Genomic DNA, 27606 nt, shown 5'->3' on the forward strand with positions numbered 1-27606 from the left:
TTTATAACTTTTTAAGTTATTCTTTGAGGCTGAGAAAAAAATAAAAAGGAAATTCGTCACAGACAGGATTCGAACCTGCGCAGGTAAAACCCAATGCCTAATTGCTTTTCTGAGGAAATAGCAGGGCATCGCCTTAACCACTCGGCCACTGGGACGGAATCTACTGGCAATTCCTAATAATGAATCCAGCCATACCGGAATATTTTAGCAACCCTACATACTTACTTGCTGCAACAAGTGGTTTATGTTGGAATAAGAGGCTACGAATATACACTTACTCATATAAATTGGAGTAGGTGATGATGGACATACTTTAACATGATACTAATTGTCAAAACAATAATCAACTATCCATCAATTACGAGTGCAGCAGAATGATACATTCATTCATGTAGCTAGAGGATTATCATGCGGTGCTTGAAAGGTGACGCTAATAATGAAATCAGTGAAATGAAGTTCAAACTGTCATCGAATTTAGAAACGCTAGGTTCGATCATGATGTCATCCTGCCAGGATTCACCATTGTTGACGCGGAACAAATATGTAATGTATAGACAGTCGTCTCCGAACCGCTTAATTGCTTTCTATAAAGCACCAGCAGCCGTCTTCTCGTGTATGGTCGAACCGCAGTTAGGTTTATCAGAAAAGGATTTAAAATGGTACGCAGATATATTACCAGCGACAACTGCGCACTTACCCATATTAGTCATCTTGAATGTATCGTAGGCTGCTTGCCAGACACCTCCAGCAGTGTCGCGATGCTCCTACGGACCTGAACTAGCTCGCTGAGCATACCATTTGTATTCATGTATATTCACACGTCTCTGAGGTTTTTCACTGTTGCTAATCATAGAGCTGAGTCCATTACTGTATTGGGCAGTGGTAATACTCCGACATTTGTTGACCAAGCAGGTAGGTGCTCACGTGTGACTAAACAAGTACCATTCTCGTAAGGCGTTAAGTCAGTAGTAGCTTCTATAACGGGGACGACTATTCCATTCGTATTTAAAATGAATGTTGTCTGTTACATTACCGGTCTTTGCCCTTCGGCTTCCACTAATCTGATGACAGTTTGAATCTTATTTCACTGGTTCCATTATTGCCGTCATCTTTCAAACATGGTAACATGAATAATTCCATTGGTGTGTTATACTAGTAATTGATGGGTAACTGTTCATTCTTTTTCTAACAGTTACAGTGAACTACGCTAAATAATCCTGTAGCGGTCGAGTCATGCTAACATAGATAAACATCTTATTTAACCAAGGAGAACCACAACATATTCTACTTGCTCCTTCAAGCATCAATTGGCAGATAATGTTTGTTTCATGCCATTTGACACGTTTATACGGTAACGCAGGTACTTTGTTTTTGCATAGCAAGTAGCAGAAGGGTACCTGTGAGTTCGGCAGTGGATAGAAAAGAGATGTGAGAATAACATGCATTACTATACTTTGATGTATTTCCTCCGGTACACAGATCCGAGTATTATGTGATAATGCTAAATACATCTTTCTGAGAATCATCTACAGTCGTTGCGATTACTTGTTATGTAAATGTAAGAAACTAAAAATTGTTCCTCCTAGGGTCATAAGTAATGTTTGCACAATATACGTATAGTCGAATTCAAGAAAGTGTGAGGTATCTCAAAGCAGAGTCAAAAAAAGAGCCTTTTAAGATAAAAATTGAGTTATAAAGCACTTGGGCCATGTTTAGCGAGCGAGCTGTTTCGTAATACGACAATATCACATCAAGTGACCACAAGTGCCAATATTACTCATGCTGAGGTTATTTGGCTTTTATTTTTTCATTTTATTACCCGCGCTTTTCTGTATTAAGGGCTTTCCCAATTCAATGGTAATAATAATGATTTAAGGCATCGTTGTTCCATGCTATATCAGTAACTCAGCAGTGGTTATTGTCTTTGTTCAGGACCTCCCATATTAACCAGTTAATAATAGTTTTCAATAGACTTTGTGTATTTTTTCTTCTGGCCTGGCAATGTCTGATTCATCACCTACTATCAATTTCATTAATTTCAATCAAACCGGAACGTGCATCTCCCTTGGGACATCAAAAGGTTTCAAGATATTCAATTGTGAGCCCTTCGGGAAATTTTATTCGGAGGACAGTGGTGGCTATGCTATCGTTGAGATGCTTTTCTCCACGTCGTTGTTGGCTTTGGTCGGGATAGGTGATCAACCTGCACTTTCACCAAGGAGGTTGCGCATAATAAACACTAAAAAACATTCTATAATCTGTGAGGTGACTTTTCCCACGTCTATCCTGAGTGTAAAGATGAATAAGTCTCGACTAGTGGTGCTTTTGCAAGAGCAGATTTATATTTACGATATCAACACTATGAGATTATTGCATACTATAGAAACGAACCCCAACCCACGTGGCCTTATGGCCACCTCACCTTCAGTGGCTAATAGCTACCTCGTGTATCCATCGCCACCAAAGGTTATCAACTCAGAAATCAAGGCTCACGTCACTACAAACAATGTCACACTATCCGTTGGTGGTAACACGGAAACCGCTTTCAAGAGAGACCAGCAGGACATCGGCCATAATGATATCAACGACTTGGATCAGTATTCAAGCTTTTCTAAGAAGGATGATGCAGATCCAGCAAGCAGTAACGGCGGCAACAGCAGCATAATAAAGAATGGCGATGTGATTGTGTTCAACTTGGAGACATTACAACCCACCATGGTCATCGAAGCTCACAAAGGTGAAATTGCGGCGATGGCAGTCAGTTTTGACGGGACATTAATGGCCACGGCTTCTGATAAGGGCACTATTATCAGAGTGTTTGATATCGAAACGGGTGATAAGATCTATCAATTTAGGAGGGGGACCTACGCGACGAGGATCTACTCCTTATCATTCAGTGAAGACAGCCAATACTTGGCGGTTACAGGCTCCTCCAAAACCGTACATATCTTCAAATTAGGGCACTCGGTGAGCAACAACAAACTGGACAGCGACGATAGTAATATGGAAGAAGCCACGGCCGATGATTCATCAATGGATACCAACAGTATCGACGCATTCAGTGATGAAGAAACCCCGACAAGACTCGCAAGAGAACCGTACGTGGATGCGTCAAGAAAAACGATGGGTAGGATGATACGTTATTCCTCTCAGAAACTATCCCGAAGAGCCGCCAGAACACTGGGACAGATCTTTCCCATTAAAGTCACCTCGCTATTGGAATCATCGCGCCATTTTGCATCTTTGAAACTTCCCGTCGAAGCGAATTCTCATGTGATGACCATATCCAGTATCGGCTCTCCTATAGATATAGACACGTCCGAGTATCCGGAACTATTCGAAACAGGCAGTTCCGCAGGTACAGAGCCCTATCATGACCCCATTATGAGGATGATCCCCATCAGAGTAGTCTCCTCGGACGGATACTTATACAACTTTGTCATGGACCCGGAAAGAGGCGGCGACTGCTTAATATTATCACAATACTCCATATTAATGGATTGATCGCAGAGGTGCCTCGCACACACCTTCCTACATATCAAACGCATATATACCATAGCTTATATAGACACTCGCGTATAATCTATCCTCTTGCATAATATCCCCGTCATCATTATCTTGTTGCGGTTTTTTATTCTAAACAATAGAAGTCGCCTAAAGGGGAAATTTTTGATTTAAAGAGTGAAAAAAAATGGTTTTTATTCCTCGAGGATTTGTTCGAAAAAGGCCATTCGAAAAAGGGCACTTGAGTGACATTACGCCTGTTACAAAGCCTCCCTTCCTGGGCCTTGCTCTCTTAATTACGAACCTGGGTCCGATGGTATTCTGGCTCCTCGGAGCAACTAACTTCACGCGGGTAAATCATTTGTGATGCGGTATATTCTCTATACGGCTAATTGCTAGACCAGGGTGTTTTAAAAGTGCGTATAAACCCTTTTGTTATTTTCGTTTATATAGTTGGTCTTGGTGAAGAACAATTGCCCATTGTTGCTACATGGTACACAGCCCTCTTAACGATATAAAAATACAAGGAGCGTAACATGGGCTTCAGCAACAGTAAATCAGCTAAGAAGCCTCTGCTTTTCGACATCAGACTTAAAAATGTTGATAACGATGTAATTCTACTCAAGGGTCCCCCACATGAAGCTCCTTCCGTGCTTTTATCTGGTTGCATTGTGTTATCCATCAAAGAGCCCATGCAGATCAAAAGCGTATCATTGAGGCTTTTTGGAAGGATACAGATAGACGTCCCATTGGAAAAATCTCAGGATACTAACTCTTCGTCCTCGTCTTCATTACGATCTAAGATCAGAAAGTACAATAAAGTCTTCTATAACCATGCATGGGATAATGTTAACCTTAAAGAATATCTCAATGGTGTAAGAGGGCAAGCAGATCTCGTAGGAGGCAGTTCATCAAGTAATCTCTTGGACACCCATCAAAGAGTTCAGTCCACAAGCTCCTTGAAGTCTCTAAAGGGAACCTCCACGCCGGCCTCACATACTCTGAATAAGGGAAACTATGATTTTCCTTTTAGTGCTATTTTGCCTGGATCATTGCCGGAGAGTGTAGAATCTTTACCAAATTGTTTTGTGACGTACAGCATGGAATCAGTTATCGAACGTAGCAGAAATTACAGCGATTTGATCTGTAGGAAAAATATTAGAATTTTGAGAACCATTTCACCTGCTGCAGTGGAGTTATCAGAAACCGTTTGTGTAGATAATTCATGGCCTGATAAAGTAGATTATTCTATTTCAGTACCCAGCAAGGCTATAGCCATTGGTTCAGCCACCCCTATCAATATTTCCGTTATACCTCTTTCAAAAGGTTTAAAATTAGGTCCAATCAAAGTTGTATTATTTGAAAACTATCAATATTGTGATCCTTATCCTCCGGTGATCTCTGAAAATAGACAAGTGACAGAATTAACTTTAGAGAATCCTTTGAGCGAATCATCTGAAGAGTTCAATGTAGATGGGCGTTATGTAAATGACCCTTTTTTTGATGCAGATCATTCATTTCAGGATAAATGGGAGGTTAACACAATTCTACAAATCCCGAACAGCTTATCTAATTGTGTTCAAGATTGCGATGTCCGCTCCAACGTCAAAGTTCGCCACAAGCTTAAATTCTTCATCATGTTGATTAACCCAGATGGCCATAAATCTGAATTAAGAGCATCCTTACCAATTCAACTTTTTATTTCACCATTTGTAGCGCTATCCATTAAACCGCTATTATCATCCAATTTATATTCACTTTCTGGTGCCATTAACCAAAAGGATGAAAGTTTCCAACAAGAAGATGGGGAGGAATACTTGTTTTCTAGATCCGCATCTGCAACAGGGTTGGGATTGCTAGCAGATATGCGCAATGGTACTACGGTTCCTACTGTTTCAGACTTGATGACTCCTCCAAATTACGAAATGCACGTATATGATCGTCTTTATAGCGGTTCTTCCAACCCCACGCCAGCTGAAACATCAGGAACATGTACGCCCTTGGAAAGTGAAGCATCGGCTAATGAAGATCAACAACAAGATTTAGAAGATCTACGCATAAGATTGACTAAAATCAGAAATCAGCGCGAAAACTTGGGGCTACCAGCATTTGCCTCATCTGCTGCCGTTTCCAGATCGCTCTCTCCGTTATTGAACGTCCCGGGACAAGAAGATGGGACGGAGAGAAGTTCACCACAGAGTGCTCTTGGTCCCAGCAATAGTCTAGCCTCGGGGATACACAATAACGTATCACCCGTTTTGCTTTCAAGGTCACCGGCCGCAAGTGTGTCAGTTCACGAAGTATTGCCAGTACCCTCGGGCTTGAGTTATCCGGAAACCCAAAACATGAACGAAGTTCCATCGTATGGTAAGGCAATGAAATATGATATCATCGGTGAGGATTTACCTCCTACCTATCCTTGTGCAATACAAAATGTGCAACCGAGGAAACCTAGCAGAGTGCATTCTAGGGCCTCTTCGGCAACATTGTCGTCTTCCATACCAACTAGTTTCCAATCGTCTAGTTTTATAAGTAGCACCGCCTCTCCTATCTCAATTATTAATGGCTCTAGAAGTAGTTCTAGCGGGGTGTCTCTTAACACACTTGATGAATTGACGCTAAAACCCTCAAATAATCCATCTAGCAATAGTGCCAAAAGATCACCTACAAGACGAAGAGCTACCTCATTAGCGGGGTTCATGGGAGGATTTCTATCGAAGGGTAATAAACGATAGTCGCCAATACATCTTCATTTCTTGCATAAGGATATAAAACATTCGTATAAATCACATGTAAAAAAAGCCATGTATATGGCTTTTTTGCGCTTCATTGAGCGTCCAAAAGAAAAGAATCATTTCGAATAAGATTTGTTAATGGATTCAGCCTCATAAATTTAGGATTTTATTTCGTTACTGAATTACATTATGTTGTTCTTCTTTCTTGTTTTGTTTATATTTAGTTATAGAATGAGAGTTGTTTTAACCTGCAAAAATTGAAAAAAAGAAAAAACACATCCCCCCCAGTCAGTACAAAGCAGATCAAAAAAGAAGCAAAAGAAACAAATAGGGCTATATGTTGTTTCGATTAGAAAGAACAACAAAAAATATAATGAAGAAGATCACAAAAGTTCCTATCATTCAAAAAGAAACGAGTTCAAGATACCGGCTGTAAATTTCTTCCAACGTCCTTTTTCATTACTGCATCTATGGGTGATGTATGTCACAATAATTGCTTTTGTGTCGCACCGAAGAAAAAACCCTGGCACAGAAATCAAAAATCAAAAATTCCAAAATCTATGATCACCAGCAGTTAAGACATATTATTCATTGTTCTCTTATGAATTTTATTCATATAAATCAGATGAACGCAAAAATAATCAAAAAAAATTATTGACTAATCGATTGAACAAATAATAACAACAGAAGACCATCAACAAAAAAAAATAGAACTATAAAGGAAGAAATGTACTCTATCTCAAACAAAAAACCTTCCATACTAAGTATGGTTCCCCTGAATATTCTGAAGAACCAAGATCTAACGGTTAAAAAGGAACAAGAAAAGAAGATATCTTTCAACCCTGTGGTTACTCCTATAAGGCCAGATGACTACCACGAAAAAACATCCAGATCTTCAAGTTCGAGCCATTCCGATTCACCTGAATTTTTGAGAATCAACAACAACAAATCTAGTCAAAAAAATGGGAAGTTGAAAGTTTTTGAGAGTAAAAAACTGATTCCATTATTCATTGGCGATCTTCATGAAACAGTTACTGAAGAAACTCTCAAGGGAATCTTTGGAAAATTCCCCTCTTTTGTCTCTGCCAAGGTATGCCTTGACTCCGTTACAAAAAAATCACTAGGTCATGGGTATTTGAATTTTGAAGATAAAGAAGAAGCTGAAAGAGCTATGGAAGAATTAAATTACACTGATGTTAATGGTAGGGAAATTAGGATTATGCCATCATTAAGGAATACAACATTTAGGAAAAATTTCGGTACCAATGTATTTTTTTCTAATTTGCCCTTAAATAATCCATTATTGACGACAAGAGTATTCTATGATACTTTTTCAAGGTATGGTAAAATCTTATCATGTAAATTAGATTCAAGGAAAGACATAGGATTCGTATATTTTGAAAACGAAAAAACTGCGAGAAATGTGATAAAAATGTACAATAATACTAGTTTTTTCGGCAAGAAAATTCTATGTGGAATACATTTTGATAAAGAGGTCAGAAGTGTTCCTAATTTTGAAACACAAAAATCACGATTAGATGCGGAAACAATTATTGAAAAGGAGCAAGCTTTGAATGCTACACAACTAAAACGGAATGATGGTGCATCTAAGAACAATCAGTCCTCGTCTCAAAATTCTATCTTCATTAAAAACTTGCCAATAATAACCACAAGGGATGATGTTTTGAATTTTTTCAGTGAGGTGGGCCCAATTAAGTCAATTTATTTATCCAATGCCACCAAAGTGAAATATCTTTGGGCATTTGTTACATATAAGAGTAATGAAGACTCCGAAAAGGCAATTAAGCGGTACAATAATTTCTACTTTAGAGGTAAAAAGCTATTAGTAAGCAGAGCACAAGACAAGGAAGAAAGGGCAAAGTTTATAGAGTCTCAAAAAATGTCTACACTTTTCCTGGAAAACTTAAGCGCCGTTTGCAATAAGGAATTTCTTAAATATCTGTGTCATCAAGAGAATATCAGGCCTTTCAAAATCCAGATAGATGGATATAATGAAAGTTCAGCCACCTATTCTGGACATATCAAATTCAGAAACTTTGAAGATGCCACGAGGATATTCAATTTTTTGAATAACCGTTTGGTGGGAGGGAGTATAGTAATGACATCATGGGAGAGACAAAGTGGTACATCGAAAAATTATGAAGATTACGGAACTCGCAGTATACACACCTCATCTCACCCCCAGATTACCCCATATTACCGCTGTTCACATACGAACGATCCAAACTCCTCAAGTATGAGAATTTCATCATCAATGAATAGTAGCACAAGATCACTAATTAAAAACAGGAGTTTCAATAAGAAAGTTTTAGAAACGTTCGAAAAACAAGTAAGAAGAGGAATAGATTTCATGAGATTTCCAAGCGCTACTAGAGACGAAAATGTACATGGAATAGCTGAGTATATTTTTGACACTTATTGGAATCGGGATGTCTTGGTCTTGGATAAATTTTTATCATTTTTAAATAGTAGTCCCTACCACGAAGGTGTATTGCAAAAACAAATTGAAGAAGCCGCAAACTCTTTAGGATTCAAAAGATGAAATGCATCTTTCTTTATTTCGCTAAATTTTTCATTTATTTATTTACATTAATATATTTTTTTGTTATTTTTTGAGTAATATTGATAATTATTAAAATGGAGAAAAATCATGAGAAATTAATTCTTAAATAAAGGCAGAGAGGGAAATCGTATAAAAACATTAAAGGAGAAGGTTTGGTTAATTTTGGAGAAAGGAAGGAGGGACAATATAAAGTATAAAACTGGTGGCGTCTATCGTGTTCTCAAGCCTTCCGCTCCCCTTTTTTCTTAAACTAATTCAACATAATTTGCTGGGAATATACCTTCTCTACCACTAACTCTGCCGGTCCACCAGTCATTCTGGGAGTCTGATTTCTTCAAAATCGTGATAACATCGCCCTTTCTAAATGGCAAGTCTCCGGATTCTTCACCTGCGAAGGTATATAATGCCACGGCCTTTGGAGAAGATGTGGATGGGGATGTAGGGGCAGTGAATCTGCCCTGACTTGTTTGCGGCGTGGAAGTGGATGAAATCTTAGACTTGGAGAATCTGTTTGATAAGTCGTCGACTTCACGGTCTTTTGTCCTATCCCTCCCACTGCCACGTCTATACCCGGTTTCATAATCATCGTCGTAATCATCGTAATCATCATCGGCTCTGCGTGAGTTCCTTAGAGGACGAGACCTTGACTGAGCGGTGTCAGATCTTCTATGGCTGGCATAGTAACTGGAAGCCCCAGTGGGATCATCAAGTTTACCACCACTTCCGCCACTGGTAGTAGGTGCCAGTCTTGAATTCCTTGGAAACCCGTTGCCATGATCATCATCGTCGTCGTCATCATCGAATGTGTACCGAGAACCACTTTCAGCTCTTCTTCTTGTGGACCTTGTGTTGGGTCTAGTAGAGGAAGCATCTGTTGAGCTGAATGAACTTGGAATGTCATTGTAATAATCGTCTTCATTATAATCGTCTTCGTCGTCATCGAAACTGCCTCGGCCACTATTGGAGGTTCTATAATTGAAGGCCCGCGATTCTAAAACACGGAACAATGGATCCACTGCTGGAGGTGCTCTTATCCTACCAGACAAAATCATTTTTGCAGTGCAGTTGTCACCATAGAACTTTCTGTTGGCCTCCCTTCTCTCTATAATGGCAGAACCTTCTACGGAAACACCTGCAAATAAACCCTTACTTTTGGAATAAGCAAAAACAGCTGCAACACCACCAGCAGAGGCTGATGCAGCTGCTTCCGCGCTTCTACCAAGAGGTCCAGCAGACACAGAGATGTTACCACCCAGAGTGATGGTTCCAAATTCAGAGAACGATTTCACAGCGTCCTGAGTGTTCAAAATGAAAACGAAATCAGTCAATTCTATACCGACCATTCCACCTGCACCAGCACCAGCCATGGCAATGGCGGACGGAGCCGACCATGTGCCGTCCTTTAACCTTGCGACTATCACACCAGAACCAGCTCTACCAGAAAACAGGAAACCTGCCTTCAAGATTGTTATGATAGCCAACCCTTTAGCTCTTTTCAAAACATCTGGGGGAATGATCTGATCCGCACCAAAAACTTGGTTTGGTTTGACAAAACTAGCCAATATCTTCGCAGCTTTTCTTTATTTATTGTTTATCAGAAGTTAGTAAATAATGAACGAATAAAGGGAGAACTTCCCTTTGAGTCTCGTGGCAAAACCCCGTGTAGAACATACTTTGTCTCGCTCTTCAAATTTCTAGGAATAGGATTGTTGATACCCATTGCGTGTGATACACTTCTTGCTTTTGGTTTTTTTGCCACTTGTGATCCAAAGCCGTTCTATATTTCCTCGATAGTTTATACTCTTTCATGTTGAACTTCCCATTATGCGGCCGAGTCGGCGAGCAAACAGGGTGCTGCTATTAAACGAACACCAAAGAGGGTCAATTTGAACACCCGGTATAATGCAGCACTCAGGGCAATTCAGTGTGGCATTTTCCTTCGAGGGGTTGCCTAATCTACAGAGCTGTATATGATTTTTCTATGAAGGGTTTTACGTACATCTTCGTTCAAGAAAGTCAAAACCTAAATATTGGTCCAGAAGGGATCATTAACGAAGCGCGTAATCGGTAGTTTCTTTAGGGATATCCCATTCTGCGGTGGTTGGCACTCTTCAAGATAGCAGATGTGTTCAAGCTGTAGAACGTCTACTATGTACTTCTTTACCTTGTCGTAACACACACCCACCTGCGCCACACCATGTGCGTCATCACTCAAAACAAATCTGGATCCGCAGTGCTTCTTGACAAGATCGCATAAGGTTTTGCTAGGGTACGGCTCCTTGAGGCCCTTTCTTAGTGCGGATGTATTGATTTCAATGGCACCGCCATAGGAGTCTATGAACTGTAAATTTCTTACCACTGAATGGTACACTTCAGGCCATTCATTGATGACGTCCAGTGAAGCTACGGGAACCCCGGTTTCCTCGTTGCATTGGCCGGATTTCTGGTTTACCAGCATGTCATTGGGCAGGAAAAGCTTGAAAAGGTCGAAGTGACCTACAACCAATGGCTCAATATTGGTGAGCATTTCGTACTGCGATTGGAAGTAGGACAGCAAAAAGTCCTTCAGGTTATCATTGAATGAATGTAATGAATTGTACCATTGCTCCTGGTCGAAATCGATGGGGATCCCGTTGACGTGGTGAACTGAGCCCACACAAAACTTCAGAATATCGCTATTCTCCCTCATGACTCTCTTGGCATATTCGATGTGGACCATGTCGCAGCTTTCGATCTCAGTCCCTATAATGAACTTGGTCCGTACGTCTGGCTTGCCAGCATAACGAGCTTTGATCTTTTGCGCATGACTCATAAAATTCTTGAACGATGTTTCTAGACTTGTTATAATATCGTCAGAAGTCTTGCCCAATGCCAATTCTTCGGGGTATATGAACTTGGACTCAACTCTTGGTATGTGCTCTGTCAGGCAGTACGTCTGGAAGTTTAGATTGATGACTCGATCAATCATGGAGTTCAAAGGGTCTACACCATGGGCACAGTAGTCACCAGAGTGTGAATGATGTGAGTGCATGACCTCGAGGATTTTTGTCAGTTCTACGTATGAGAGTGGCTACGGCCGTTTGCAAGAACGCTAAAACTCTGTTTAGAAAGGAATAAAGCCTACAATCAATGGAAGAAACATGTACATATGTACTATTACCATTTGAATATGATAGAAAAAAAATATTGCTGTGGACGAGTCCGGAATCGAACCGGAGACCTCTCCCATGCTAAGGGAGCGCGCTACCGACTACGCCACACGCCCATGTGTTTATTGTGGAATGTTGTATCTCAAAATGAGATACCTCAGCATTACTAGATTTATCAACCTAGACATAAAACATGTATGAAACACGTACGAAACAATAGTTCCAAAACAGACAAGATTGAGTATACTAGGCAGCCTACTTGCCTAAGATGAACCAAACCAACCAAACGTATAATGTTGGAACAAGTAGGTTCATCATTATTCACATAACTAGTCCTTGTTTCAGGATGAAGAATGTTGAAATGACGTTTTATTGATGGGTGCACTTGGAGTCAAAGATCCATTAATTGAACATCAACTTGGAATTTATATATAAATGATATGAGTCGTTACATTGAACTTATAGTAAATTCCCTAGGTTATTGTTATGTTGAACATACTTAATATGTCCAATCGGCGTGTGTTTTATATACCTCTCTTATATAAGTATAAGAAAGATTTCTGCTTTTATTCTTAATTAATACTACTAATTATCAACATATAAATACCTGAACAATTAGTTTAGATCCGAGATTCCGCGCTTCCACCCTTTAGTTAGATTCAGATCTTATATAGATTATATAGGATAAGTAACATTCTGTGAATCACGTTAATAATAAGTCTGACAACAAGTTACTCTCCTAAACGAATTTAGGATTGTCAAGACATCCGGTATTACTCGAGCCCGTAATACAACATGGAAATTGAAGCCTGTAAAAGCCTACACCGGATCCAACCTCTACCGAATATAGGGCACCACAGGATCAGTTATTCATTCATCATTAGCAGAACATATCGATGTTTTTTGTGGATAGGCATTGGCTAGTCTGTAGCATGAATTACCAGCAGGGCCTTTAGCCTCGTCTGCGCCTACTGTCCGAACGGCTCGTTTAGCATCTTTTCAATCTTCAGTAAATACGATGCAAATGTCCCACATACGAAGTACAGTTTAATATACCGTCTGAAGCCTTCAGACGGTTACTATAATCACCTGCGTATACAATGATAAACAGCAATGCCTGGGAGATGAAGCAAATTATGGGACCCAGTGCAAGATCCGACTAGCTGAAGTGCAAGGATTGATAATGTAGTAGGACCGATGGATGACAATATACAAAACAAAGGCAAAAAAAAACTCAAGACATCGTGCAGAATTGCTGATTCCCACTTTCAGGGATTTCTTTATCAAGAATGGAATCCCAAAAACGTTACCAAGTACTGCAGCTCAACAGTTCGTAAGAGTTGTCTCTTCCAGATGATAGAATTCAGTAATATACATCAAATGTGGCCTAACGCTTCAACCAGGTTGGAGTCTATTTTGTTGAATTTTCTAGAATTTTGTAAGTTTTTAAGTATATATCTAGTCAGTATGTAGTTTCCAGGAAAACGGAGGGACTTAAAATGAACAAAAAAAATGCTGAAATTATGGAATCGGTTCAGTTTTGGATCTTTCCCTCATAACAGTTCCGTTTATTGCAGCGATTCTTTGAACTAGAATCGCAATTGAAGGACACATGCAGGTTTACGCCGAAAATAGTAAGGGAGAAATAACCACGGCAAGACTTTGGAGTATTAGATGGAGGCTTTTCCACGGGTACTTCGTGGTCTTGATTTGGGCAAACATACTTTTCGTCTTTCCGCCCGCCTGATGAGAACCCTGTTAGCAAATTGTTGCTATTCGTCCGGTTTAGTGAATTGCTCAACAGGCGGCGCTTAAAGTCAACATTGCGGCATACGTCGTTTCTCCTGGAGCCATAGTAGCTCTCCGTGTAAAATCTGAGCAAATCTAGTGCTTCCTCCTGCTCCCAGCTGGAAAGGTCATAATTTCTCGCCATTCCGGCAGGCCCGTCCCAGGGAATAGAAAACACTGCAATTGCGCTGTGAACAGGAGGGTGCTCTGCTGAAAATTCTCGAGGGGAAGCGTTCCGCATCAGTTGACAGACGGTAGCGTTCCCCCTAATGCTCCTGTACTTTAATGATGGTAAAGCTGCACTGTACGAGTTGGCCTGGAGCGCATTCACTATCACAGCTAGTAGGATTGTGATGATTGCTGTTGCGTAAGACATCATATATTCGGACCTTGTCGTAAGAATCTCTCCCTTCCGCTTAAAGATCGCCTAGTATATATACAGCAGTAGATACCTATTGTGTGTGATCCATAAGATGACTCTTTAGCTCCATATAGCGTGCCATCTTAGTATGTAGGTCAATACGCAGCCAAAATATATAGTTGGGGAGGGACACGTGTACTTTCGGAAGAACCAGGAGTAGTTCTTGTTTTGCCATGTGAGCTGCCTAATGTCGGCGCTTGCCCTCGAGACACCGGTTCCTTTGTGGAGAGACTTTTTTCTGGTACAGCCCCTGTCGCATCCGGTAAGTTGCTGCACTAAATACCATCGCTGTCACGCAGCAAACCTATTTACCTCAAACTACTTGTAGTGAACGTGCTCCAAACCCCCCCGAATAACAACCTTGGGCAAGAAACATCTTCAGGCCACTTCACAGGAATCGATGAAGAAGAAATAAAATACCGCATCCGTCAACAGCATGTTGGAAGCTCTTGTCAAGTTTGGCGTAGTTCTTCTTATCGTACTGAAGTTTGGCTTTAACGCGTAATGGAAAAAAGGCCTCTCGCGTAATGACATTGATCATATTATGTAAAACACGCCATCTCCAACAGCCTTCAGGTGAAATATACCGTCAATCATAATCTAGAATCGTTGCATAAAATGAGGGCAGGGAAGTCGCTGAGAACAACGGGCAATAAAACGAACCTGATTCAGTCTAAGCTACAGGTTAATGGTGGCTCAAAATCGAGGAAACTGGTGAAATGTGATAAATGTGAAATGTCGTATTCCTGTACATCCATAGAAGATCGCGCCATTCATGAGAAGTATCACGCTCTGCAACTGCATGGGCGTAAATGGTCACCGAATTGGGGCTCTATAGTGTACACGAAAGAGAGGCACTCAGGCACTGTGCATTTATCGAGGTCTACGGGGACGATAACCCCATTGAACTCATCGCCTTTGAAAAGTAGTCCATCTGTTGCGCATCAGGAGGAAAATATTGTGTTGGTGAGGCCAGATAAGCCCAACGGTGAAGGCCGCGCCATGATGGAGATTATGACGCTGGTGAACAATGAGCTGAATGCCCCACACGATGAGAATGACATATGGAACAGCACAACCGAAGAGAGAGGCAGGGCGTTTGCGTATATAAGGAATAACAGAGCCGTTGGTGTGATAATCATAGAAAACCTATACGGATGCGATGGTAGCGTATCGAATCGTGGGCGTTGGATGGTCTACGACTCCAGGAGATTAGTGCAGAACGTATACCCGGATTTCAAGATTGGAATATCAAGGATCTGGGTGTGTAGGACGGCAAGGAACCTGGGGATTGCGACCAAGTTGATCGATATTGCAAGAGAAAATATAATCTATGGCGAAGTTATCCCTAGATGCCAGATAGCATGGTCGCAGCCCACTGACAGCGGCGGGAAACTAGCTAGCAAATATAATGGCATTGTGCATAAATCGGGCAAGTTACTATTGCCCGTCTACATATGACTTTTCCTCAGGAAGACAGCGGGAGAGGTGGACATTGAATATTTTCCATTTCCAGTTATTATTAGTTAGTTTTTTATTATATTATATCATATAAAATAGATTACTTTTTGATGGAACCACTTATTTTCCTTATACCACCTGCGGCGCTCGTAGTCCTTCTTCCTGACGTTACTCTTCTGCCCTTGGGTAGTAGTTGTCTTAGTATGGTATCATCCGCGGCGCTGTTGATGTTGTTCGCTGTGCTGGTTTCGTTATCTTCCATTCGGGATGATGAGGCAGACGGGATATCATTTCTTTTGCGTGATATCTTAGAATAATGATTACTTATGCTATTGGTATCCTGCATCGATTCGTCGTCTGAGTTGTTGCTTTCTATCACTACTTTCCTGTTCACGAGAGAGGTTGGATTACTGCCATTGTTGATATCTTCTACGGTGTTAGCACCGTTTTGGCCCTTCCTCGGCTGACCAGGTGAAGTTTGTGGGACGGCTGAATTTTTGAACGAGCTGGTGCCATTGTTAGTCGCAGAAGGCTGGCTAGAACTCCTGGTACTGATCGCTCCGTGACTGTTGGATGGCGGCGTCATAGTTAAATCTCTTAGATCGCCTTCAATATTATTATTCTGAGCGACCCTTTTGTCATCCTTGAGCTTCTTTTTTTGTGAACGGTATTCTTCCAGACTTATCAAGGGATACAATCCGCCAATGGCCTCGCTAGGCTTCAGGGAAATTCTAGTTGTGTACTTCCATTCCCTAAAATCGTTCTGGTGTAAATATAGCCAATGCTGTTGAGGTCCAACCACCATGCCCGGTCTTACGAACCTCAAAAATCCAATACATTCATTGGCGGTAAACCCGTACGTGTATATCAAATGAGCACCGATCAAACAACCGGTTCTGCCCAGCCCGGCTTTGCAATGCACGGCAATTTTCCCACCTCTTTTGATTATCGTTTCTGCGGCACCGACAAAGTTCTTCACGATGGAAAGATCTGGGCAGGTACCGTCCTCGAAGATCAAGTCCAAATGTTGAATTCCGACGTCTTCAAAATGCTTTTTGTTGTATAAATGAGAGTTCAATCTCACCACCAATTGAACGTCATTGCTACCGAAAAAGTTCAAAACAGATCTAAACGGCTGATTCAAATGCGAGGATTTGGTGGCCACGTGGCTTTTTGGATGGTCCTCTTGTGGGGACGCGAATGCGATGAAATCTGGCGTCAGTACATTAAAGTCGCCAAATTCCACGTGTTCATATTTCTCGTAACTTTCCAAATTGAAGGAATGCAGATCAATCAAACCTTTCTCCTTGGCCCTCCAAACACCATAGACCACATCTTGGATAGTAATTTCAAAATCCGCATTGGAGTAGCCGGCATCTCTAAACGGCATGAAGGGAGGGTCGACTTGCGCCAACGGCTGGAGAACTTGGTGGGGAGTCCACGCCTGGACAAGGATCATGTAGCAGCAAAGCATGCATGCGGCGTTAGCACGCTGTCTCGTGGATGCAGATGAATAGAAAACAACAGCCTTATTGGCGTTTTCAGAATCATTCAAGATTTCATGGAAAATTACGGCAAACCGATACAGATGCCCGATGTTCATGGGGCCAAAATCTAAATGGAAGCTGTTGTAAAAGATTGCGTCCTCCACGGTAAAGAACACCAACTCATCACTATCTTCTGGTGTGTAATCGTACGCCCCAAGGTACACCCTGCCTCGCAAAAACTCGATCGTGTTATCGAGATATACACTCTTGCGCATCCTTTTTTATTACTCTTCGTTGTAACCCCGCCCTCACTGCAATTGCTAGTATACAGCTCGATGAAGCTAGAAGCATTCACCTCACTACTATATGATCTTCAAACTGTTTACCTTTGATACAAATGAAGAAAAAACTTATGTGCTAAAAAACATTTCCGTCCAAAGCGACACGCTTCTTCTTATTGGCACAATACCAGCAGCCTTTAAGTGTTCCCTCACATCCATCGGCAGCTTCGAGACGAATGAATGACAATACCAGTCCTGCAGAGCATGAGTGACAGCTTTACCACTTGCTCGCTCGCTTTTTCAGAGTGAAAGGCCTCTTTTGTTGCCAATGAGCGGAAACGCACCTAAAAGACACACAACTGTGACGGTCTCATAAATGTATTACGACACACACATACAGAGACGTATCAAAAGGGGAAGTAGGCTGACGGCAGTGTAGTGATACCATGAGGAATGGCGGGTATGAGATATGCTAAATGTCAAAAAAGTATCTCCCGGGGGCGAGTCGAACGCCCGATCTCAAGATGTCGTAGTAATAAATTACAGTCTTGCGCCTTAGACCAACTTGGCTACCGAGAGTCGTTTTGTTGAAATTTTTGACCATACAGATATATTTGGTCTGGATGAAAATGATGGCTTGATTTTTCATCTTTTTCACTATATCAAGACAGTAGTTAGTAGTCATCAATGATGATTACCTTATCAGTGCAAAGGAACACAGGAACACATATACAAACACGCTTACACAGAGCTGCTACACGCACATGCGCACTCAAGAACACATGTGGGATCACGAGGTGGATATAGCAAGGATGCTTGACGATATAGAGCGCCACCTGTTTTTACCGCAACGGCTGTCCCGCGATGGCGCTGCTAGTGCTGGCGAGCCACATGTTCAGTACGGCATAGTCAAGGACTGCTCCGTGCTTACGTGTGGTTGTTGCGTTTCCGAGTCGCTATTCCATGAACTATGCAAGGGAACTCCGAACCAGCAAGTTGCTTGTGCCATTTGCGGGCGGGAAAATGTCCAACTGCTCTCAGCCATCAAACCATTGCGTGATTTGGCTCGTCAAATTGATTTATTCAGGAGCACTGCTGCGCAACCTGAAACCGAGAGCGATGAGTCGCCGGTCATAGTAAAGACCTCACCATCATCATCGTCGTCGCTATCGCTGCCGCCTTTGCGGTTCTTGTCTGCTGCTGAGCCCGACACTGATGACAAGACACTGTCTAGCCCCACGACGAAGGAGAAATCGTCGTTGCTGGAACTCTTCCATATAACGGCTTCGAAAATACACAATTTGGATACAGAGTTAAAGATGGGCCACGCACTCACTGCGGCCACTCCCCAAGAACAAGAAGAACACATCTACACAAACAGTCTGCTCGAGCCTACTTATGACGACCACACAAATTGGAAAATATTAGACAATGCCTCCAACACAAGAACGGTGCCGATAGACAACAACTCTTCCTTGGTGTCCGCGGAAGTCACTATACCCTCCACAGCAAACTACCAGAAAAATGACACGCATGATCTGGACGAAGAAAAGGAATACTTTTTTGCCAACTGCTTCCCCATGTACAGAAAAAAGTTCCAGTTCAGCACTCATCCCAAATTCTTGGGGACAAAATCCAAACTCTTTATCAACCAGAGCATTTCTCCCGACTGTACCAAATTCGCCTTGATCACCGAACACAAATGGGAGATTTACTCGATACTCCCAAAAGACAACTCTCCCCGACTGATATCATGCGGAAAGTCCAGTGGAGAATACGGTCCTGACTTCAACCAACTAACAGAGCCCTTGCCGTCGCCATCCGCCGCTTCTCAAGCGTCGAACAAGAAGAAGAAAAACTGGAGCCAACGTTTTTGCAAATTGTCTAACGACTTCATGATTATATCGGGCTCGCAAAACATTCTCAACGTCCATGATTTGAACCAAAACGGCAGACCCATCTTCACGTACGTCTCAAGATTCCCCATCCGATGCATAGACGTGGACCCTAGCTCGCAGATAATTGCCTATGGAATCACTGGTAAAGATAGGCACACGGGCGCAGAACAGGCATTAGTCGTGATCCAGCAAATTACGAGGAACAAAGTTACTTTGGAGCCTGAGTTTCCTCCACCAATCACAATAACGCTTCCATATAGGGATCCCATCAATACCATACAACTTTCGCACGATGCCAAGTACTTGACATGCTCCACCGCATTGGAGTCCCGCTTCCTGATCATTTCCCTGCAGAAAATCAACGAACCAAGATTGATAATGAAAAGCGTCCGATCCATCGACACCTCTTTGGAATCCGAAGGAATCACCGACACGAAACTGTTCCCTGGGAATCCAAACCTGATGTGCATAACATCCACAGCATTCAACTCCTCGCCCCTTGTCATAAACACCAAGATCACTCAAATCAACGGAGTTCGAACCGTGGCCCAACCATCCATGCTCATAAGAGTGGACGAAATCGGATGCAAAATTCACAAGTGCGAAATATCGCCAAGAAACGACGCCATTGCCTTCCTAGACCGCAACGGATCCGTTTATATCATGTGTGCGCCCACCATGGTGGACAACAACGAAAAGAGAAGAACCGTTCTTGTTGAAACCGTGGCCAATGCCTACAGAGCTTACGAATCGGCCACCTTACGGTTCAACACGGAGGGCAACAAGCTATACATCCTGGACAGAAAGGGAATCTTCTTTGTGGAGGACTTTGCATATGGCTTGCCTCAATCACGCGAGATCACGAAATGTAAGCAAATATTCCACAAGTAACGCATATAGTTGTATATATATATTAACATAGGTATTAGGAGCATCCGCATTCTTTATGATTCTCAATAATAGGCCACAGCACGTGATTTCAGACGCACGTGATCGCTTCTCACCACAAGTGTGGCTTTTTTGGTGCCGTGAAAAAAAGTCTCATTCACGATCGTTCTAAATTATAGTCATCTTCGAGCAGATGATTATATATAAGCAACGAAGAGCAGAGTTCTCGGGCCTGTCGACTGCTATTTTGAGACATTACCGTCTAAATGGGACGCGCATAGTTCTCTTCAACTGCTTTTTCTCGAGGTCACCTTCCAAATAACGAAATGTCGGTTGAGTTTGCTACTAATCCGTTTGGCAAGACCAAAAATGAAACATCATTGCCCAACTACGGTACACCCGTGACCGCCATCTCCTCCGTGCTGTTCAATAACGTGGACTCTATTTTTGCGTATAAGTCCTTTTCTCAACCTGATTTATTACATCAGGATTTGAAGAGATGGTCGGAAAAGAGCGGCGACGAGTCACGTGCTAAGACCTTCTTTCAAGAGCTAGACGTCAGATCTGGTGCTGGTCTGACCCCCTTGGGGTTTTCTCATGGATTGAAGAATACTGTAGCTATAGTTGCCCCAGGGTTTGCGCTACCATACTTCATAAACTCCTTACAAAACGTCCCACATGCTGGAAAGTTTCTTCTAAACGTTGGCGCGTTGAACTATGACAACACCACCGGCTCTGTCACCAACGACTATGTCACGGCGCTGGATGCTGCTTCTAAGCTCAAGTATGGTGTTGTAACTCCAATTTCCACCAAAGAGGTGCAAAGTGTCGCTTTACTAGCATTGGCGATTGCCAGTTTTAGTAATAGTTCGGGTGCTATCAATTTATTTGACGGGTTAAACTACGCGAAGACCATTGTCCCATTGGTTGGATCTGCTCCAGAATCCTCCATTTTGGCAAGGTTATCCAAGGTCATCGCACCAGGGGCTGCGTTTGACGATGTCTTGGATAAGTTTAACGAATTGACCGGATTGAGACTACATAACTTCCAATACTTTGGTGCTCAAGATGCTGAAACCGTGTTCGTCACCTATGGGTCCCTAGAATCTGAATTATTCAATTCTGTAATCAGCGGTAATGATGCCAAAATCGGGTTAATCAACATCAGAGTGCCATTACCTTTCAATGTGGCTAAATTTGTCACCCACGTTCCATCTACTACCAAAAAAATAGTCGTCATTGGCCAAACTTTGGACGGGTCTTCGCCTTCCTTCTTGAGATCTCAGGTGTCAGCTGCCTTATTCTATCATGGCCGCACATCAATCAATGTTTCTGAGTACATTTACCAACCAAACTTCATTTGGTCTCCAAATGCCGTTAAATCAATTGTTTCTTCATTCATCCCTAGCTTCGCTTTTGACACTAACTTGGTATATGGTGAAGGGTTTATCTATTGGGCTTCCGATAAAAGTATCAATATTGACGTAGCTTCCAGACTGGTGAAAACTTTGTCCCTGGAAGATGAGAAATATGTGTCTCTAAGAACTAAATTTGATAACTTCGCGAATGCTGGTACTTTCCAAGCCCAATTCGTCACCTCTGAAGAACAAACCATCACTTCGAATATCGACTCTACAAAATTGGCGATCGTGGAAAGTGCTAGCTTATTAAAACATTTGGATGTAACCGCTACCGTCGTGGAACAAGGTGCTATTGTATTAGTGTCTCAAAAACCGACTAAAGATTTAGATCTGAATTCTGTGGAAAGTTATGTGAAGCATCTGGAAATTCCTCAGTCATTTTTAATCTCTATTGCAAAGAAAAGCATAAAATTGTTTATCATTGATGCTGAGAGCATTAATGATGAATCCAAATTGTCCTTATTTATTCAGGCTGTGTTCTGGAAATTAGCCTTCAAACTGGACGTCGCTGAAGCTACAAACCGCATTTGGAAAGGAATTGATTCAAACGCCGATATTTCAGCAGCTTCCATCTCTGAGTTTCTCACTCTGGCTTTCAAAGACTCCATCAAAGAGGTTCCATCAGAGGCGTACATCAATTTTTCCGAAATTATCATTGAAAAGAAAGACGGTGAAGAAGAGCTCACTGCTTTGCCGATCTTTGTCAATGAAACATCCTTTGTTCCAAACCAAAGTACCGTTGAAGAAATTCCATTACCGCAAGCCTCTGGAATCTCTAACATTGCCAAAAAATTGTCCTTTCAAGAAGCATATGAGGTTGAAAATCAATTAAGACCTGATTTACCTGTTAAAAACTTTGTCGTGAAAGTTAAAGAAAATAGACGCGTAACACCAGATGATTATGATAGATATATTTTCCACATTGAATTTGACATCTCTGGTACTGGCATGACTTATGATATCGGTGAAGCACTTGGTATTCATGCTAGAAACAATGAAGCTTTGGTTAAAAAGTTCTTACAATCTTATGGCCTAAATGAATTCGATATTGTCTTGGTGCCCAACAAGGACAATCATCACTTTTTGGAAACAAGAACAGTTTTACAAGCATTCGTGGAAAATTTGGATGTTTTTGGGAGACCACCAAAGAGATTTTACGAGTCGCTAATTCCATATGCCACTAACGAGGAAGAAAAGAAGAAATTGGAAGATTTGGTCACTCCCGCTGGTGCGGTTGATTTGAAGAGATTTCAAGATGTGGAGTACTACACATATGCTGATATCTTCGAAGCATTCCCATCTGTTCGTCCATCTCTTGAAGAGCTTGTTACCATTATTGAACCATTAAAGAGAAGAGAATACTCTATTGCCTCCTCTCAAAGAGTTCATCCTAACGAAGTTCATTTGCTGATCGTCGTTGTCGACTGGATAGATAACAAGGGCAGAAAGAGATACGGCCAAGCTTCTAAATACATCTCAGATCTGGCTATTGGTTCAGAACTGGTGGTTAGCGTTAAACCATCTGTCATGAAATTACCTCCATCACCAAAGCAACCAGTTATAATGAGTGGTTTGGGTACCGGCTTGGCACCATTCAAGGCAATCGTTGAGGAGAAATTATGGCAAAAGCAACAAGGTTACGAAATTGGTGAAGTTTTCTTATACTTAGGTTCAAGACACAAAAGGGAAGAATACCTATATGGTGAATTATGGGAAGCTTACAAAGACGCTGGTATCATCACACATATCGGTGCTGCATTTTCAAGAGATCAACCTCAAAAGATTTATATTCAAGATCGTATCAAAGAGAATTTGGATGAACTGAAAACTGCAATTATTGACAATGAGGGTTCATTTTACTTGTGTGGTCCCACTTGGCCAGTCCCAGATATTACTCAAGCTTTGCAAGATATTTTGGCCAAAGATGCTAAAGAGAGAGGCGTTAAAGTTGATTTGGATGCCGCAATTGAAGAGTTGAAGGAAGCTTCAAGATACATTCTAGAAGTCTACTAGTCTCTTTCCTCTTGGTACATGAAGTTATATATTTATTAAACTTTCAACGTTTTTTAATTTTAGCTTTCCTTTTATTTATTTATATCAACTTTAAATTAAAAAAGTAAATGAAAAGTATTAAACTATTATTACAATTGATTTTTTCGTTATCTGATAGATGCTGAATTAAAAAAGCTAATTACATTACATTATACTAACTACAGAAGTACCATCTTGAAATCTCGTCCTAAAGACCCTGTTGGCATTGGAAAACATGCCCTCTTTGAGGGAAACGACGATGAACTGAGATCCTTTGAATCTTGTTTTGATTAGATGACCTATGTTTTGCGTATGGCTCAAATCAAGAGCAGCATCAACTTCATCCAGGATATACATAGGCGCTGGCCTAAATTGTAGCAATGCCATAATCAACGACAAAGCAATCAAGGACCTTTGCCCGCCGGATAGCTCAATCAAACTATCCTTCCATATACTACCAAGCTTCACTTTAACCTCTAAACCTTGCGTCACATCCTTACCTTTGCATGGAACCAATTTGGCAAATGAATTTGGTAAAAGATCGGCGAAAATGTTACCAAAATCAAGTGTCACTTTTTCCCATGTTTTGACCAAGGTCTCTCTTTTGTATTCGTTTAATTTCGATATTGTCTCCTGGATTTTCATTTTATCTTTTTCAATTGTTTTTATCATCGTTTTTAAGGCTACTTCTTTTTTCTCAACGTTCTCTATCATATTCATAATATTAGGATTAACCCTTTTTCTTAACTCCTGAAACTTCTCATTCAATTGCTTACTTCTCTCTCTATAGGTGTCCAAATCAATGCCTTCATTTTGTTTAACAATATTTGTCACTAGATCAAAATCTTCAAGAAATTCGTATTTCTGTCGCAGCTGTTCAATCCTCTTCTCTATATTATTCGTATTGGATTTATATTTATTCAAGTCGTGGATCAATTTTTGTAGTTCCAATTCACTGCCCTTTTTCCTTTCCTGTTTCTTCTTCATTAATGTTTCTACCTCCGTTATTTCATCATCAATATCCATTAACCTTTTTTTTTCTTCATTCAGTTCCGTTTGGATCGTTGCAAGATTATCTTCTATACCTCGTATTTCCTTTTCCAATTCGGAGTTTTCAGATTCTAAACTGTCAATAGAGTTTAGATAGTTTTGCAGTAGCACTTTATTAGAATCTACTTCTGAACTTAACTGTTCTGTTTCCAATTCTAAATTTTGGAACAGGTCATATTTGGTTTCTGATTCTGATTCTTGCTCTTCCAAGCTTTTGGCCAACAACTTCAATTCTTTCTTTAATTCATTTAGTTTTGATCCTTTATCGTTATCATATTCTTTCATGTCTTTTTCAATACTCGAAACTTCTTCTTGACATTTTTCTAAAATCATTTCATTGGCCTTGATTTCATTTTGGCACTCTCCAATGTCTCTTAGAATTTCTTCGTTCCTAGCCATTATTTGGGAGGCTGGATTCACTTCTAGATTACGCTTAGCCAAATCCAATTTATGTACTGAAACACTCAAATCATTTTGAACAGTCTTTGTCTTTTGTGAAGTAGCATATTGCCGCTGTAATTCTTCGGTGACATGATTAAGGTCAGCTTGAAGAGTTCCAATTTTTTTTTGAATTTGGTTGTACTTTTGAATATCGACTAATAAAGAGTCAGAGGTATTTTTACTACCACCAGATAATGTACCTTCTGGATCATATACATCACCCTGAAGGGTGATACTTCTAATGCGAATTTTGGGATGGAAGGTAATTTTCTTCGCAGTTTCAGGATCTTCGCAAATTAAGCTATTTCCGAAAATGAATTCCATTGCCTTAGTGACAGTTTTATCAAATTTTATCAAATTGATAGCCAATTCGACTTTACCAGGAGCGACTGTCTTAGCCAACTCAAGAACTTGAGGATTTATTGTTCTTGCGTAAATTTTGTCAAGGGGTATTATAGTCACACGCTTGCGTAATCGTCCTCTTTCTAAAAGCTGAGTGGCCGTTTGGGAATCTTGAACAACAACATTAAAAAGCCTTCCCCCGGCACACGTTTGCAAAGCGGTAGAATAGCGAATATTGTCATAATCTAACTGAAAAAGCTGACCCACCACACCATGGACAAAGTTGGCTTTGAAATCGGGATAAGGTGTCGTATAATTAAACTCCAAGTTTGCCACACGCCTCTTTAGATATTCAGAGTCATTAGATATTTGATAATATCGACTCTTCAATTCATTTTCTCTTTGCTTTAAATCTTTGATTCGCGATGGATCAAACCCATATTCTGTTAATTGTGCTTGTAGTCTATTACAAACTTCTTGGCAGTCCTTAACGTGCTTAATATTCAATTCGTTATCCATTGTAGCGTTCTTCAACTTGGGTTCAATAGCTAATAGTTCTTTCTTCAACAGCTCCATTTTCATATTTGACTTTTTTATCGCCAAGGAGATGTCGTTCAACTCAGTTTTTGCCTTAATCAATTGTGCATTATAACCACCATCTGCCGCGCCAGTAGACGAAATACCGGTGGTTAATGTGGATACTAATTCTTCTTTCCTTTTGTAAAGATCTCTTTGTTTACTGAGTTGTCCCTGAGCCGTCTTATAATCTTCTTCAGTCTTGATATATTCCGTTTTCTTTTCATTTAGCTTTGCCGAGGCACTTGCAATTTCCGATTCCACAGCCTTCAATTTTCCATTAGTGTCATTTAAATTTTCCATCTTTATAGACAGTGAGGTTTTCGAACGAGAAATTTCATTCAAGAGGCCATTTTCCTGCGCTTCCAATTTGAAAATTCTACCCTCCTTATGTAATTCCTTTTCCTTTTGATGTTTTATTTCTCGAATATCTTCGTTCAAACTTTCGATTTCTTCACTGGTCTTCCGAATAAAGTCATTCAACTTCTTCATGTGGGCCTCTCCGTTTTCCAAGGTTTCTCTTATCGATGTGTGCTTATGTTTGATGTTATAGTAGTCATAAGAGGCCACAATTCTTTCGGTCTTTTCCAAGTCGGTCTGTGTAGACTGAAATTCCAGGAACATTCTCTTTTCGTTTCGAAGTTTTTCTAGTTTAGGTTCAATTTCTTCTGTTAAAAGAGTTCTACTTTCTTGTAGCTTGGTTTCCTTCTTGGACATAGTCCTTTCAGCCTTCTCTCTACGATCTTCGAACATTTTTGTACCGGCTGCTTCTTCAATCAATGACAAGATCTCTGAGGGCTTCATGTTCAAAACTTTTGTAATTTTACCTTGCATGATCAAAAAATTTGGATTGTTAATGTTCAGTTGCACGGACTGGAATAACTGCAAAACGGACTGTTGCGGTGCTCTATGGCCATTTATAAGATATTTGGAAGTTCCACCAAGCACCACCTGTCTCGTAACAGAGATCTGCGGTGAGTTGGTAAACCCAATTGGAGAGTTTAATTTATCGGTGTTATTGAAAACAATGGTTACGCTCGCCTTTGTAACGCCAGCTTGGCCACGTTTATATATCAGATCCTGCAAACTAGATGCCCGCACAGTGCTCATGGATGCAATACCGAGCACGAAGCAAATGGCGTCCAAAATGTTCGATTTACCAGACCCATTTAAACCTGTAATAGCATTGAATTGAGGGTCCCAGTCGGTAATGACTGTTCTTGTAGCGTATGATTTGAAACCATCAATAATCAATTCCTCCACCTTCATGGATTAGCAGTGGTAGTAATGACTTGTCTTTGTGTTTGGCCCGCCTCGAAATCTTGATGATGATGTGATTATTTACTGTTGTTGACCTTTAAACTTTCAAATGTCATTCATCGAAACTGGAAAACACGCTAATCACTATAAACGCGTTAAAGCTTAGTGCCATTCACTGAAAGGAAAAAAAAAACATGTCAACAATTGATGATCAGAGAGGATTAATAAGAGTATGTTGAAGATTTACTTTGAAGAAATATTTTATTACTACAGAACAAAAACTAATTTA

The 27606-nt window shown here is 40.8% G+C and overlaps 11 protein-coding genes and 3 non-coding genes across 14 annotated transcripts; 6 read left to right on the top strand and 8 right to left on the bottom strand.

Annotated features, from left to right (window-relative positions):
• Nucleotides 1-54: 54 nt before the first annotated feature.
• On the bottom strand, nucleotides 55-155 carry Skdi_6.trna7S. Its single transcript is given in 2 exon segments — nucleotides 55-99; nucleotides 119-155. It is a non-coding gene; the product is annotated as a tRNA-Ser (tRNA).
• Nucleotides 156-2001: 1846 nt separating this feature from the next.
• ATG18 (phosphoinositide binding protein ATG18) lies at nucleotides 2002-3504 on the top strand (the record flags this gene model as incomplete). The annotated part of the gene is made up of 1 exon (XM_056227698.1): nucleotides 2002-3504. The coding sequence occupies one exon, from the start codon at nucleotides 2002-2004 to the stop codon at nucleotides 3502-3504; it is 1503 nt and encodes a 500-aa protein (XP_056087494.1).
• A 536-nt stretch (nucleotides 3505-4040) lies between these two features.
• Nucleotides 4041-6239, top strand: ROG3 (Rog3p; the record flags this gene model as incomplete). Its single annotated transcript, XM_056227699.1, has 1 exon — nucleotides 4041-6239. The coding sequence occupies one exon, from the start codon at nucleotides 4041-4043 to the stop codon at nucleotides 6237-6239; it is 2199 nt and encodes a 732-aa protein (XP_056087495.1).
• A 727-nt stretch (nucleotides 6240-6966) lies between these two features.
• On the top strand, nucleotides 6967-8802 carry PES4 (Pes4p; the record flags this gene model as incomplete). Its single annotated transcript, XM_056227700.1, has 1 exon — nucleotides 6967-8802. One exon carries the CDS (start codon nucleotides 6967-6969, stop codon nucleotides 8800-8802), a length of 1836 nt encoding a protein of 611 aa, XP_056087496.1.
• Nucleotides 8803-9068: 266 nt separating this feature from the next.
• On the bottom strand, nucleotides 9069-10543 carry LSB3 (Lsb3p; the record flags this gene model as incomplete). The annotated part of the gene is made up of 2 exons (XM_056227701.1): nucleotides 9069-10401; nucleotides 10497-10543. 2 exons carry the CDS (start codon nucleotides 10541-10543, stop codon nucleotides 9069-9071), a joined length of 1380 nt encoding a protein of 459 aa, XP_056087497.1.
• A 303-nt stretch (nucleotides 10544-10846) lies between these two features.
• Nucleotides 10847-11854, bottom strand: HIS2 (histidinol-phosphatase; the record flags this gene model as incomplete). The annotated part of the gene is made up of 1 exon (XM_056227702.1): nucleotides 10847-11854. One exon carries the CDS (start codon nucleotides 11852-11854, stop codon nucleotides 10847-10849), a length of 1008 nt encoding a protein of 335 aa, XP_056087498.1.
• Nucleotides 11855-12015: 161 nt separating this feature from the next.
• Nucleotides 12016-12088, bottom strand: Skdi_6.trna8A. Its single transcript has one exon. It is a non-coding gene; the product is annotated as a tRNA-Ala (tRNA).
• A 1418-nt stretch (nucleotides 12089-13506) lies between these two features.
• Nucleotides 13507-14139, bottom strand: ULI1 (Uli1p; the record flags this gene model as incomplete). The annotated part of the gene is made up of 1 exon (XM_056227704.1): nucleotides 13507-14139. The coding sequence occupies one exon, from the start codon at nucleotides 14137-14139 to the stop codon at nucleotides 13507-13509; it is 633 nt and encodes a 210-aa protein (XP_056087499.1).
• A 660-nt stretch (nucleotides 14140-14799) lies between these two features.
• Nucleotides 14800-15642, top strand: ECO1 (Eco1p; the record flags this gene model as incomplete). The annotated part of the gene is made up of 1 exon (XM_056227705.1): nucleotides 14800-15642. The coding sequence occupies one exon, from the start codon at nucleotides 14800-14802 to the stop codon at nucleotides 15640-15642; it is 843 nt and encodes a 280-aa protein (XP_056087500.1).
• A 100-nt stretch (nucleotides 15643-15742) lies between these two features.
• On the bottom strand, nucleotides 15743-17404 carry CDC14 (phosphoprotein phosphatase CDC14; the record flags this gene model as incomplete). Its single annotated transcript, XM_056227706.1, has 1 exon — nucleotides 15743-17404. One exon carries the CDS (start codon nucleotides 17402-17404, stop codon nucleotides 15743-15745), a length of 1662 nt encoding a protein of 553 aa, XP_056087501.1.
• Nucleotides 17405-17900: 496 nt separating this feature from the next.
• Nucleotides 17901-17989, bottom strand: Skdi_6.trna9Y. The gene is given in 2 exon segments: nucleotides 17901-17936; nucleotides 17951-17989. It is a non-coding gene; the product is annotated as a tRNA-Tyr (tRNA).
• A 185-nt stretch (nucleotides 17990-18174) lies between these two features.
• Nucleotides 18175-20199, top strand: PTR3 (Ptr3p; the record flags this gene model as incomplete). The annotated part of the gene is made up of 1 exon (XM_056227707.1): nucleotides 18175-20199. The coding sequence occupies one exon, from the start codon at nucleotides 18175-18177 to the stop codon at nucleotides 20197-20199; it is 2025 nt and encodes a 674-aa protein (XP_056087502.1).
• A 323-nt stretch (nucleotides 20200-20522) lies between these two features.
• Nucleotides 20523-23630, top strand: MET10 (sulfite reductase subunit alpha; the record flags this gene model as incomplete). The annotated part of the gene is made up of 1 exon (XM_056227708.1): nucleotides 20523-23630. One exon carries the CDS (start codon nucleotides 20523-20525, stop codon nucleotides 23628-23630), a length of 3108 nt encoding a protein of 1035 aa, XP_056087503.1.
• A 183-nt stretch (nucleotides 23631-23813) lies between these two features.
• On the bottom strand, nucleotides 23814-27326 carry SMC2 (condensin subunit SMC2; the record flags this gene model as incomplete). Its single annotated transcript, XM_056227709.1, has 1 exon — nucleotides 23814-27326. The coding sequence occupies one exon, from the start codon at nucleotides 27324-27326 to the stop codon at nucleotides 23814-23816; it is 3513 nt and encodes a 1170-aa protein (XP_056087504.1).
• Between the last annotated feature and the right edge of the window lie 280 nt (nucleotides 27327-27606).

Source organism: Saccharomyces kudriavzevii, assembly GCF_947243775.1.
Source record: "Saccharomyces kudriavzevii IFO 1802 strain IFO1802 genome assembly, chromosome: 6".
Lineage (NCBI taxonomy): Eukaryota > Fungi > Ascomycota > Saccharomycetes > Saccharomycetales > Saccharomycetaceae > Saccharomyces > Saccharomyces kudriavzevii.